Below are 12,747 nucleotides of genomic sequence, written 5' to 3'. Positions count from 1 at the left end.
TTTTAAATTTTGATGAAATGCAACTTATCTAGTTTTTCTTTGGTTGCTTGTGCTTTTCGTGCTTATGCTTTGGTTGCTTGTGCTTGCTTAAATCCACGGCAGGAAGGTGACAGCACCCCACTCGACACATACCCCTACTGGCGATTATCTTGTACCTTGTCTATGCATCTGTTGAGAACCCCATGTTTGGGTCGCCAGATGAAAGGAGAAAGGGTTAAATATGAATCGTGGATAAATGACAAGTACTTGTTTTTGTGTAACTGGTCAGCATGTTGCGTAGGAAGTACATCCTTAGCCGCCGTGGGTGTTTACTTGAAGTGGTAGCCCCACCCCAGGGACAGATCAGATTTACTGACAGAGGGTCCCTACCGCCTGACTTAACATAAGGAGGTAAGGACAGACAAACGCTCCAGTAGCCGGAGGGGAAACTGAGGCAAATCCAAACCACCGGGCCACGGCCTACCAGGTCACGTGCCACACCTCAACCCCGGCCCGGCTTCCGTAGCTCTTGTCCGTCCGAGCCCGCGCATGCGTACATGTATCTGCGCGCGTGCGCAGGCGGGGCGCCCGGAGTGTCTTGCGTGCCCTGCGCGCGCGCCCTCCACCGAGACGTCGCTCTGCGCGCGCGCGCCCGGCCGCCTCCGCCGGTTTTTATAGCGGCCGCGGGCGGCGGCGCGGTTTGTGGTGGCTGCGGCGGGTGAGAAGGAGATATGGCGGCGACGCTGCTCGTGGTGCTCGCGGCCGCGCTGCTGGGAGTCCGGGGCGCCTCCGATCCTCGTGAGCACTGGGCCGGGATTGCGGGGCCAGGGTGGGCCGGGAATGGAGGCCGCCCTGGGCGGGGGAGAGAGCCCCGGGGTTGGGGGAGACTCGAGGGGCCGCGTCGAGGCCGCGCCTAGAGGTGAAGTCCCGGGGTTGGGGGGATGCCCGGAGGTGAAGCCCCGAGTTTAGGTTCCCCGCTTGAAGATGAAGCCCCGGGGTTGGGGTCCACGCCTGGAGGTGAAGCCCCCTGGTTTGGGGAGGGGGCTGGGGTGGATGCCTGGAGGTGAAGTTCCGGGGTTGGGGGGAGGCGCCTGGAGGCGAAATCCGGGGTTGGGAGGTCACCTTGGAGCTCCTGATATGTGCGAGGCTGAGATAGTGGAGCCCCCAACTCTAGGGACACTAGGGAATTGCTGTTGAGGTGATGATGGGGTGAGGCTGCTGATATTGGGTGGGGGTTCTGAGGGGGTTCCTAACCACAGTTGGAGGTGAAGCCTCCTGCCTTGGAGTGGTTACTAACAGGGCAGTGTTGGAGGTGGTCCCTGAGCTCAGAGGTGGCCTTAGGGGTCCCCTGGCTGTGGTGACCTGACCACTGGCTGAAGGCATGGGGGGACAGCCACCTGTCCTTGCTACTTCCATCTAGAGACCCAAACCCCCAGGCTGGGGACCTTATGGGTCTCCGTTGGACTGGAACCAAGAGTCCGAGGCTGGTCTGGTGCCTGGCCAATTCCCTCTTCCCTGACCATTTTCCTTTAGGGGGTCTAGGAGTAGACTCGATGTGGGACCTCCGGGACGGTCCACCCTGCCTGGAAAGTGTTGGAGCAGCGCGCCCTACTGTGCTCCTCCCGAGGTCCTGGCTCACTAGAACCTGGGCTCTGGTGCTTACTAGTCGCAGGAGGGCCGGCTCTGTGGGCCACGCCAGCTTTGGGTGTGCACCTGCCCCTTGGCACTTGCCCAGCACTCAGGCCCTCGTGAGGCTCACGGGTCTTCTGCCGAGGTGGGAACTGCCCTTTCTATCGCGTGCCTGCACCGCCCTGTATGATTCTGATTGGCAGGGCACAGACTGAGATGGAATCCAGTCCACCCCTCATTTTACAGGCGGGAAACTGAGACCCCTGAGGGGAGGGGATGTTACAAGGTCATAGCGAGGTCACCTCGCTTGTGGCCGATCAGGAGTGAGCACTAGGGCCCAGCGCTGCTCACTGAAGTGGGCAGTCTGCAGGGGTGGCACAGCGAATGGTTCCGGAGAAACGGGGTGTATTTCTCCTAGAGGAAAGCAAGGCAGATAGAGAGATGGTTTCTTCACTGTTTGGTTGTGGGTTAAATATATGCAGTGTCTGTTTAAAGTTGGGGACAAGGGCAGAACAAGAAGTCTGAAGCTCTTGTTTTGGAGGGGCAGGAGCTGCAGACACTGAACCCCCCACGAGTTGTGGCATCAGTCCTGAGCCAGAGGCACACGCACTTGGGCCAAGGGTGGGGCAAGGGCTGCATCTTTGGGGGCTTCACAGGTGCCCCTGACCCACTTGTAGAGCTCCATCTGCCTGTCTCCCTCCCCCCAGAGCAGCCATCTGGGGGAACCTGCTGGGCTGGGCCTGTCTGGCCGACTGTGGGCCTCAGATAGGGGCCGCCGGCCAGGTAGTACAGGAGATTGGCACCGGGCCTTGACGGCTGCAGTCTGCCGCTTATCCGGTCTCAGATAAGGTAGGCACAGGGCCTTGGCCCTCTCTGCTGAGCAGAGCCCTAACTCTGGCCCCAGGGTCTTCCCAGCGTGTGTGTGTAGCAGCAGGATCCACCTTTCCCAGCTGCACCTTGTGCAGGACAGCTGGTCCAGGCGTTTCTCTGCACAGGACACCCCTGTGTCCTCTGAGAGAATTGGAGGCCTTGCTCGCTTAGGGGGATTCAGGGGGCCACTCAGCATCCTGTTGTCCTGCCCAGCACGAGCCTTTTCTGGCTGGTCCCTGGGGGCTGGCAAGTCACCTGTGAGCGACAGGTGAAAGCGGTGAGGGGCCACGGCAGGTCGCAGCGCCGTTGATGGGGAGGCCACGGGCCACGTCCGGCATTTCCTGCAGCGCAGGCCCTGCCCGGGCTCATCTGTGGAGGCCCTGCCTGGCCCTGTGCCCCAGCCCGGCTGGGAGGTGGGGAGTGGCTGTTTTTAGACGAAGGTGACTTTACTTGAGAACGTGGGCTCCAGGTCACGTGGCCAGAGCCAAGCTCTGACTTTCTAAGGCTGCCAGGAGCACCAGGCGCCTTCCTTTCCTATCCAGGGCCCCAGCCCCCATGGAGCCTCCATGCCACAGCCCCCTGGGGGAACCTTTTGAGTACTTTCCTGATCGCCCTTCAAGGAAACTAACCTCATAAGGTTGGCACAGGATGACACTGGAGAATCTTGACTCTATGATCTGTTTGTTCCCTATAGCCATTTTTGTTCCCTTGGGAGTGACATCCCCCCCCCCATCGAGAATATATGACAGACACAGCCATGCAGGCAGTTCACAGAGAAGGACCCTGGCACCCTCAGATACTTGGGTGAGGGTGGGTGACCCTTCTCCTTGGGGCCCCCATGCCAGGGAGTCATAGCTGAAGCTCTGACTTCTCCTCGAGTCCCCTGGGTGAAGCAGATCAAGTGCCACGGGGCCCAGGGCTGAGCCTGTGGGAGGGGCTCTCCGTCCTGACGGCCACCTCCGCCCCCCCCCACCCCCAAGTCCTGACTCACCGCGGTCTCCACACGTAGCTTGCTGGTTTTGTAATCGCCAGGAAATTGTGATTCCTCCTGAGAGATTTAGGTCACAGGGGGTGGTCTTTTGATGGAAAGAGCTCTTCTGAAAGGGTGAGGGCCCAGTGAGCTGCCCGCTGATCCATTCTAGTCCCCACCTCTGGTGGGTGGCAGAAGTGTCCCAGTCCCCAGGCCTTCTCCAGAGCAGATGGTCGGAGAGGCAGGGGCAAGTCCGGCTCCCAGGACTCAGGTGGAGCTTGTGTGTGTGTGTATATGCGTGTGTGCGTGTGCACTGTGACTCCATGTTGTGAGGCGTTTTGGGGAAGGTGCTACAAAGTGTCTCCTGGGGAGAGGTGCCCTGTTGGCAAGAGGACGTGTGTGCTCCCTGCCCTCCCCCTGGCCACTGGCTGGGCCACTCGGTGGTCTGGAACGGCTGGGAGCAAGCACTACCATGAAGGGTCTCCTTGGACCATCAGAGCCGGGGCATTTGGCTTTTGCTTCTTCCTTTGCCAGTTTAGAGTTCGAGACCTTCTGTCCCCTTTTAAAGAAAGGACCAGCAGTGGTCAGAGGTGAGGGGGCAGCCGGGCCCTGTCCCGGAAGCCCCTTCCCACTCATCCTGGCCACGGGGCATCTCTTTCTCTAGGACTGGAGACTAGAAATGCCAATCAGGAGGAGCTGCCAGGGGGCTGGCTGGGCGTGGGTGGGGCGTGTTCTCAGGCCTCCCTTGGTGTTTGTTTTTCAGACACTTCCTGAGGGTGTTTCCTAGATAGTGGTGTCCTGCCCCCTTAGGTTTTGAGGTTTGGGATCTGTGCTTTCATTTTCCTGGCAGTTAGCCTGACCTGTCCTTGGGGATGGGGCTGCATGCAAGGCTGTGGGTGCCCTGTGGAACTGGGAAAGGGCTTTTCCTCTGCTCAAGGTGTTTTCCTTCAGGGTGGGGCACTGGGCGTAGCCTTGTGGAACCAAGTTATCTGGGGTAGGTGGGCCCTGACAGGCAGCCCCTGTCCCACCCTGTCCCTCCGGTGCCCAAGTATGGTTTTGCCCAACAAGAAACCATTCCGGGGGCAGGAAGGACACCAGTCAGTGCCCTCAGTGCTGCTACCTGCTCCTTAACAGATATTCCTTTCATGCTTCCTTAACTTCCACAGCTAGGACACCTTAGAACCCCCCTGCTTGGAGCCACCGGTCCCCTCCCACATGGCTTCCTAGCTGCTCCTCTGGCACAGCAGCTGCCTTTCCTGGCGCAGACCGCTCACGTACAATCTTAGAATCTGCTTCCCTTGCCTGACATTGTGCCTTGGGCTTCTTCCAAAAGCTGAAAGAAAAAGCAAGCTCGTTGCAGACAGCTCTGGGTGTCATCTCTGCAAGGGTCCCACGGGCAGGGCCTTGCAGAAGGGGAGCCTGGGCTGGGGCTGAGGGCCACAGAGAGCCAGTGGTTCTGCAGTTTGTCCCAGTTTTTTCTCCCTCTTGAGCTACCAGTGGCACTCACAGCTCTCTGCGTGGCAGCCAACTTTGCAGAGGTGCTGTTGTCCCTGAGGAGCCAGGGTGGGGAGTGGGGGCAGCATGAGTTGCCCTGTGAGTGGTTCCACTGCCACCTGCTCCCAGCTCAGGCACGGTGCCTGGCCGGGGCACATCTGCCTCCACGCCACCTGCCGGCAGCCACAGCCAGCCCCTCTCCATCCCTGGCCTCTCTCCTGAGGATACCAGTACTTGTAGGTGCCAGGCAGCAGCAACCCCAACCGTAGCCAACACCCTCGCCATGTCCCTGGCTGTGGTGTCCCTCCTCACCTCAGCCCTCTTTCGGGGGGACTGGTGTGAGTGGGCCTGCTGGGTGTGTGCTCTGCCCGTTGTTGCTGAACCCGGGCTGGGGGCCCTCCATACTGTCGGTCTCCTCCTGCCCAGTCTCCACTCATTGCCTGTTGCTTGCCCGGCCCCCTGTCAATCGCCGCTCCAGCAGGTTGTGGTGTCTGTCTATCTGTCAGTCTGTTGTGCAGTCCCCAGGGAGGTGCCAAGTGTCACCCTCAAGCCCAAGAAGGCTCAGTCCAGACCTCCATCTTCTCAACTTGTAATTCTGAATGATTCTCCAATTTCAGTTCCTAAAGAGAACTTCTTAATGGTTTGAGATGTGCTGTTTGGGATTGGATGGAGGACCCTGGCTGCCCCAGCATGGCTGAGAGCCCCTTCCTCAGCCCTGCGGGCGTGGGTGGGTCTTGCATTAGTGGGGCCGAGAAGAAGGCACCTCTGAAAAGGCGTTCCATTGGGGGTACAGCCGGTAGTGGCACCTTCGCAGATGGGGTTGGGGGGTTTGGCACCGAGCCGGCCTGGAGGGTGGACGGCGGGCCCTTGTTTCAGGACATGGTGAGGAGGGCCAAGTGTAGCTGTCCAGGGAGATGCTGGAAGGGTAGCCCAGTCTTAGGGCCCGGGCAGCCCTGTTTATGAGCAGGGTAGTGGGTCGGTCAAAAGAAACCTGAAAGGGGCCACCTGGGGCTCTGGGGCAGGTGGCAGGTCGGGGCGTCCCCCAAGCCCCACCCCGGCTCATGCATCTGTGGTGCCTGCAGGGATGGAAATCGCCACGCTCATAGAGGACGTGAGCAGCACCAAGACCCGCCTCACCTGCACCCTGAGCCACAACGTCAGCAAGATCGAGGGCCACCGCTGGCTGAGAGGGGGCAAAGTGGTCGTGGAGGACATGCTGCCCGGCCTGCGGACCGAGTATGAGTACGTCCAGGCTGGGGAGGGGCGGGGCTGGTGTGGTCCCCATCCCAGTTCTCCCCCCACCCCCAGGCTTTTCCCCAACCCCAGATGCCTTCCCATCCCTGTTCTCCCCCAACCCTGGGCTCTCTCGACATCCTCGAGTTCAGCTCCTGCTCCTCCATCCGATCCATGGGCCTAGAGCCCCTCTTGGCTTCACTCAGGAAGGCAGTTCCCGGGGTCGGAGGTGCAGCATGGGGTGGCCGGGCGTGGGAGCCTCGTCTAGCAGACGCTGGCTTCTACAGAATGCTCGATGCCTGGCGAGGGTCCAGGCAAGCTGGAGGTGTGTCCTTGCCTCCCCCAGCCCCCTTTGCTAGGATGTGGGAGTGGGTGAGGCACTTGGAGAAGCCCTCCCGCCCTGTAGGGTCTCCCATGAAGACCCCCACCACGTCTGGTTGCAGGGTGGACCGAGAGGACAGGTCGGGCCATTATTCTTGTGTCTTCCTTCCAGAGCCGCTAGGCAGGGCTGAGATCCGGGTCAAAGGTGAGCCCTTTGGGCAGGCCTGGGGGGCTGGGGGTTCCCATCCCCGAGGCTCTCCGTCCCCTTGGGCCTTGTGGGACAGACTGGCCCCAGGGGCCCCATGTGGGAATCCTGCCAGGTCCCCCCAGGGTGACGGCTGTGAAGAAATCGGAGCATGCCACCGAGGGGGAGGCCGTGGTCCTCAAGTGCAAGTCGGACTCGGTGCCCCCCGTCACCGAGTGGGTCTGGTACAAGCTGAGCGACATGCAGGAGCAGGTGGGACCCCTGCGGCTGCCCGGGGTGTGGGGGTGGGCTCTGCGATGGCACCTTGTGCTCCAGCCCCCCGCCCTCCCAGGTCATTGTGAACGGCTCTGAGGACAAGTTCTTTGTGTCATCCTCGGAGACACGCTCAGAGCTGCACATCCACCGGCTGGACATGAAGACAGACCCCGGCAAGTACGTGTGCAACGGCACGAGCACAGAGGGCACTGCCTCTGCCAGTATCACCCTGCGCGTGCGCAGCCATCTGGCCGCTCTCTGGCCCTTCCTGGGCATCGTGGCCGAGGTGCTTGTGCTTGTCACCGTCATCTTCATCTACGAGAAGCGCCGGAAGCCCGACGAGGTCCTGGACGGTGAGCCGCTCCCCAGGGTGGACGGGGCCTGGGGGCACCACGGCCTGGAGGGCTGGGGGTTGCCGGGAGCACCGGGGCTGGGTGCTGGGGGGCCAGAGGGCGGGGGCCACGCCGCCCTGACACTGTCTCTCCCCTGCGCCCACGCCGGCCGCCCCCACAGATGACGACCCCGGCTCCGCTCCACTGTAAGTGCCAGCCTGGCCCCGGGGGTGCGGGGAGCGGGGCCTTTAGATGATGTGCTGCCCCTCGGGAGATGGGGGGGCTTCCCCTCGGGCTGGCGCTGTCTGCTGAGAGAGCCCCTCCTGCCCCCAGGAAGAGCAGCGGGCACCACGTGAACGACAAGAGCAGCCAGCATGTCCGCCAGAGGAACTCCAGCTGAGGGTGAGGGCCCGGCCACGCCCCTGCCTCCCTGCGCCTGGGCACCCTGAGGTGCTCAGTTTCTGGCTGGGGCTGCTCAGTTATGACGGCCCCAGAGCATGGTCGCCTCCCCCAGCTGGGGGCAGGGTGGGGGGTGCGGCGGGGACGGGGGGAGGAAGGCGGGCCGAGCTGCGTCTGAGGCTGCCCTCCCTTCCCACGCCCTCCAGGTGGCTCCCTGTGAGCCCGGCCTGTGTGTCCATGTCCAGCACAAGCCTGTCCTGCTGACCACAGGAGCCCACCCTCACCTCTAAGGAAAACCCACCCAGCAAGAGCAAGCCACGCTGTAGATCCAAATCACATCCTCCCTTCCCTTTTTCAAACTAAATCAGGGTTTTCTACCTATAGAATTCTGTTCCCTAGGATTCTTTTTTCCTTATCGAACATTTCATGAGCCCTGGGGGTCGGGAGCCCCTCCTCCAGCCCGTCCATCAGCCCTGCCTGCCAGGTCCCCCAGGGCAGCCCTCCTTGCCCCTGCGAGGCCCCCGGCCCTGCCTGTCTGAAGTCCATGCTGTCTGGGACCTGAGCTGCCCCTTGTTTCCCCTGAGGCTGCAGGTCTCCTGAGGTGGACCTGGGACTCCCAGCCTCCCTGGCTGCATGCACCCACCTTGGGGTCCCTCACTGCTTCCTGGGAACCCTAAGCCCCCGTTGGGACTACCACCAAGCCCCTACCCAACTGCTGGGCTCCAGGCCCCTGTCTGGATATCGAGGATACATGGGGGACCTTCCCTGCCTCCTTCCCCTCCCCCTTCAACAATAAAGACTGACTCCAGCCTCCCTCTCTGTCCATGTGTGCCCACCCAAGGTTCCAGGCCGTGCCAAGGGCTTGGTGAGGGATTGGGGGATTAGCAGGTGGGTCTCTGTTCAGAGAAGTTGGGCCAGGACCCCCAGATCTGTTCAGCTCCTCTGGGCAAGGCAGGACAGGCAGCCCCCCCCACCAAGGCAGTGAGCACATTGCTCTCCTGGTCTCTCCAGACCTGACCTGCAGCACAGATCTGGCCAAAGCACTGCACCTGTGAGCACATCTGGGGAGGGGCCTTGGGTCTGACCCCCAGAGGGCACTCTCCCCAGCTATGTTAACGGGAGCTGTTGGACCAGCACCCCATTTTCCCACAAGAAGCCGGAAATCAGGCCTCATGAAGTATGCATTGTCCAATGTCAGAAAAAGTTGAGCCTTTTGAACGGTGCTGGGAAGCCAAGGCTGACCCCAGCCATGGCCACATTTGGCTCAGGGGCCACTGGTTGAGGCTGTTCTGTGGTGTCCACCTGGGGTCACCAAGGCACTGGCCACGTGGCAGCACCTGCCTACCACACTTGCTTCCTGCTGTGCCTGGCCCCATTCCCCAGGCAAGATCCCAGGGTCTGGGACCTCCCCAGGCAGACAGCTAGCTGCAGGGCCACGCAGGTGAGGTCAGATCTTCAAGAGTGTCCTGGAGCGGGTCCCTGAATCCCTGGAGCTCCCCAGATCCTGAGCTCCAGATTTCTCCATGCCCAGAGATCCTCCAAGTATCCCCATCCTGCCCTCAGGTAGCACCCCTCATTCAGGCGCACACCAACAGCCAGCACCCCTCAGCCACCTCGTGCTTCCCCCCATGCACGCAGTTTGAGCCACGCATGGTCCAAGGCCAGCCAGGCAGGCAGAAGGGGCACCCCTCGCCCAGGCCAGGGGCTGCACCTGCCTGGATCTCCCTGTGCATCTCTGTAGCTGGACTCGCCTGCTGAGCCTGAAAGGCAGAGGAGTCCCCAGGGGAAGACAGCTAAGCCAGTCACAGTGGTGGCGACCTCAGGATCCGCCCTTCCTCCCTGGCGGTGAGGGCCGCCTTGCTGTGGGCTTGCTCAGTGTCTGCATGGCCAGCACCCCTCATCCCACATCCGGCTGCCCCCTGCGCCAGGGGCTCCTGACGAGTGAGGGGAGTTTGTAGGCAGGGCGGCCAACTCGGGGGAGAGGAGGTTGGTGCTGCAAAGAGCAAGGGGGGAAGGGACAAGGAGTGCACAGGCTCTGGGGTCTCCTTAGCAGGTTTATCAAAAGGGACCCTACCCCCAGAGAGCTGCCACCCATGTTGGGGCCATTTCCTTTCGGGTCTCTTTCCTGAGTACGGGGAGTGTCCATCTGAGTAATGAGATAGCGGGATGCTGTCCTCCAGCACCGAGCCTTGTCTGTCCTGAGGATTAGTAAGTGCTGTGTGCAGCGGTGTGGGAGTGTGAGGGGAACGCTTACCCCACCTGTGAGTGCCCCTGGCAACTGTGCTCTGAAGCCTGCCTCGGTTTCCCCAAAGGTGACCTCCCTGCATCCTGCCTCCCCACCTCACCTCTGGGCGAAGTGGCCAGAGCATTCAGGAATGGCCTCCAGGTCTCGCCTGGGAACAGTGGGGTCTGGGGAGTCCCAGTCCCCACTGGGGGGCCAGGGAGGGGCAGAGGCCGGGCGGGCAAACCATGGAACCAGCTGTGTTCAAACAGCTGTGCCCCACCTGGAAACACCCCCTTTCCCTCTGAGTGGGTGGATCCTGCCACTCCCTTTAGATAAACCAGCCTCTGCTGCTCCCATCTGCCCCCCAGTCCCCCAGGCTGGGGGCCCTGCGAGCTCAGGGCCTGCAGCCAGGCCTCAGGGACCAGCTCGTCAGCCAGAGCCAGCCACTATCCCCAAACCTACACCCGGGCCCCCATTCTGAGCAGCACATCCCATCCTGTGGGCATGGAGGGGGCCAAGCTGGGGCAGGGTTGGAGTTATGCCCACCTCTCAGTGTGCAGACACCAGGAAAATAGGCCTGGTTTGGGGGTGTCATGCCCAACATCTCTCACGGTCAGGGCTGGACCCCAGGCCTGCTCCTGCTTGGCTGTGCTCATGTAGGGGGTGCAGAGACCTGGGGACCAGCCTCCTCTAAGCCTCAGTTTCCCAGTGCAGGGGCTGATCAAACATTCAACATTTACTGAGTCCTGGGGTGATTTTTCCAAGCAACACTCAAGCTTTAAGCCCCCTCACTGGCCCTGCCCCTTCCAAGACCCCTGGCTCATTTGTCTCCCTGGTCTTAAATTATTTTTTGTTTGAAGACCCCCCCAAACTGTATATACTCTAGGGGCCTCCGGTTAGGCCTGCCCCCAGCTGAGCAGAGAATAAAGTAGCTGCACAGGCTGTCCTGGGAGGGAAGTCCAGCAGGTGCAAAGCCCCTGAGGCTGGAGAGCAGCAAAAAGGAGGCCCGAGTGAGGGGGCAGAGGGAACCATGGGCCACAAGGGGATTGCAGGTTCTTCCGAGGGTGATAGGGAGCCGCAGGAGCTTGGAGGCAAGAGGCAGATGTGCACTGAGAATTTTCGTATTTGTCTACACAGTCTAGTTCCCTCCCCATCTCCGGGAGCCACCACCCCCACCCGATAAACTATGACCTTCAATCTCACCTCCTTCCCCTTGCCCCTGGGGCCTCAGTTGCTTTGCTTTTCCTGAAAGCCCACTGCAACTCTGCCGCAGGGCCTTTGCACGAGCTGTGCCAACCACGAGAACTCTTTTCCCACATATCCGTGTGGCCAGTCCCTGCCCTCCTTCAGGTGTCCACTCAAACATCACCTCTCTGAGGGCCCCATGTACCACCCCACCCTCCCAGCATCTTCCTTGTCCCCTATCCCTGCTCCACATTCTCTGCAGTACTTCCACCTTCTCATGGACTCCTCACCTGAGCACCAGTCTCTACTGGGCATCACCTGTGCCCTCTGCTTGGCTGCCGCTTCATCTGGGCAAAGCTGACTCTTCTGTTCATTTCCAAATCCCCAGTACCTGGACCAGGTACTCGGCTAGTAGTCCTTGAATGAATGCCTGGACACGAAGAGCAGTCGGCAGGCCAAGCGGTCTGCATGGCACAGAGGCTAGTAGGCCGGGGCTAGGCCCAGAGCGTGTTCACAGCAGCCCCCTGCAGAGTGGAGGCTCAGCGAGCAGCTGGGACCCCTGGGTGCCAGTGGGACATGGGAGGAGGGCAGGAAGGAGTTGCCCTTTTGGCCCCTCCTGTGGCCAGATGTGATGGGCGGCTGGATGGGCCATGGATGCCGCCTCCCCCGCTCTCAGCCACTAGCCCCGGGGCTCTGGCAGCCTGCCCAGCCTGACATCTTCCCAGGGTGAGCATAAAAGATACCCCTTCAGCCGAACACACATCTGCCCCCGGGGCGGCCACAGCCTGGCACTGCCAACTCTGCCGCCCGCCCAGCCCCTCTCGGGACAGACAGCTGCTCTGCCTGCCCGCCCATCTGGCCACGGGTCTGGCTGAGGGCATGGCAGACGTGACCACCTGGGAGGTTGGACCAGCCTGAGCTGACCCCGGCGACGACGTGTCAAGGGTGGGGCCTGGAGCGGGAGCGGCGGGCTTGGCCCACCCACTTACAAATGAGCACACACGCCGACCACACACGCTGGGCAGGGCTACCCATCCATCCACCTATCCATCTGTGTGCTAGAAGGCTGGAGGGTCCTGGCAGGCCGGGCCTCCTGCCCCCAACTGGGTGTCCTTGCCACTACTTCTGGGCCCCTTCTCTCTCTCCTATCTCTTGTTCACTTCCTCGCCTGCCTCCTTCCCTCTGGTTGAACTGGGTCAGGGCTGGGGGCCTAGGGCCTGTGTTCCCAGCTGGGCTCTCCCGCCATGTTCCCCAACACCAAACACCCTCTCCCAGCCCAGAAGTAAGCTTGGTGTGTCTTCCCAGAGCCCGGGTCAGGTAGGCCTGGAGAACCCTGAACCCAAGGGGGCAGAAAGTGGGGCAGCCACCACTGGGCTCCCCAGGGGGCATCAGGGGGCAGAGGGGCGGCAGGCTTGGATCCCCCTAGGATCACAGGCACCTCCCCCCTCCCAAACCCACCAGCCCAGAGGAGACTCCAGCACTCTGCTGCTTGAAGGTGGGGCCCCAGCACCCCCGGGTGGCTTCTCTTGCAGGACTCTGGGTCTCGGTGTCCTCAGTGGTGGCTATGGGAACCAGGGACTCCCGCGGGCCACCCCAATTCTGCCCTTTCCCTTCTGGAAACATCCCTAAGACCTCCATCTGGGCAGGCACA

General features: G+C 61.6%; 1 protein-coding gene across 1 annotated transcript; it reads left to right on the top strand.

The window, feature by feature from the left end:
• The first annotated feature begins 620 nt into the window (after nucleotides 1–620).
• Nucleotides 621–8,500, top strand: BSG (basigin (Ok blood group)). Its single transcript, XM_077121430.1, has 8 exons — nucleotides 621–777; nucleotides 6,025–6,184; nucleotides 6,619–6,701; nucleotides 6,817–6,953; nucleotides 7,033–7,309; nucleotides 7,470–7,494; nucleotides 7,622–7,690; nucleotides 7,894–8,500. Exons 1-7 carry the CDS (start codon nucleotides 711–713, stop codon nucleotides 7,686–7,688), a joined length of 816 nt encoding a protein of 271 aa, XP_076977545.1. The 5' UTR covers nucleotides 621–710; the 3' UTR covers nucleotides 7,689–7,690; nucleotides 7,894–8,500.
• Nucleotides 8,501–12,747: the final 4,247 nt, after the last annotated feature.

The sequence above is a fragment of the Tamandua tetradactyla genome, chromosome 11, assembly GCF_023851605.1.
Source record: "Tamandua tetradactyla isolate mTamTet1 chromosome 11, mTamTet1.pri, whole genome shotgun sequence".
Lineage (NCBI taxonomy): Eukaryota > Metazoa > Chordata > Mammalia > Pilosa > Myrmecophagidae > Tamandua > Tamandua tetradactyla.
Note: the sequence above shows the minus strand (reverse complement) of the source record. Positions and strands in the feature narration are given on the sequence as shown.

Bases quoted from the DNA above. Each gene is read 5' to 3' on its own strand.
- BSG (XM_077121430.1), top strand. From the start codon at position 711: ATGGCGGCGACGCTGCTCGTGGTGCTCGCGGCCGCGCTGCTGGGAGTC. The intron at 6,185-6,618 runs GTACGTCCAGGC...GTCTGGTTGCAG, and splicing joins GGCCTGCGGACCGAGTATGA to GGTGGACCGAGAGGACAGGT. The intron at 7,495-7,621 runs GTAAGTGCCAGC...TCCTGCCCCCAG, and splicing joins GACCCCGGCTCCGCTCCACT to GAAGAGCAGCGGGCACCACG.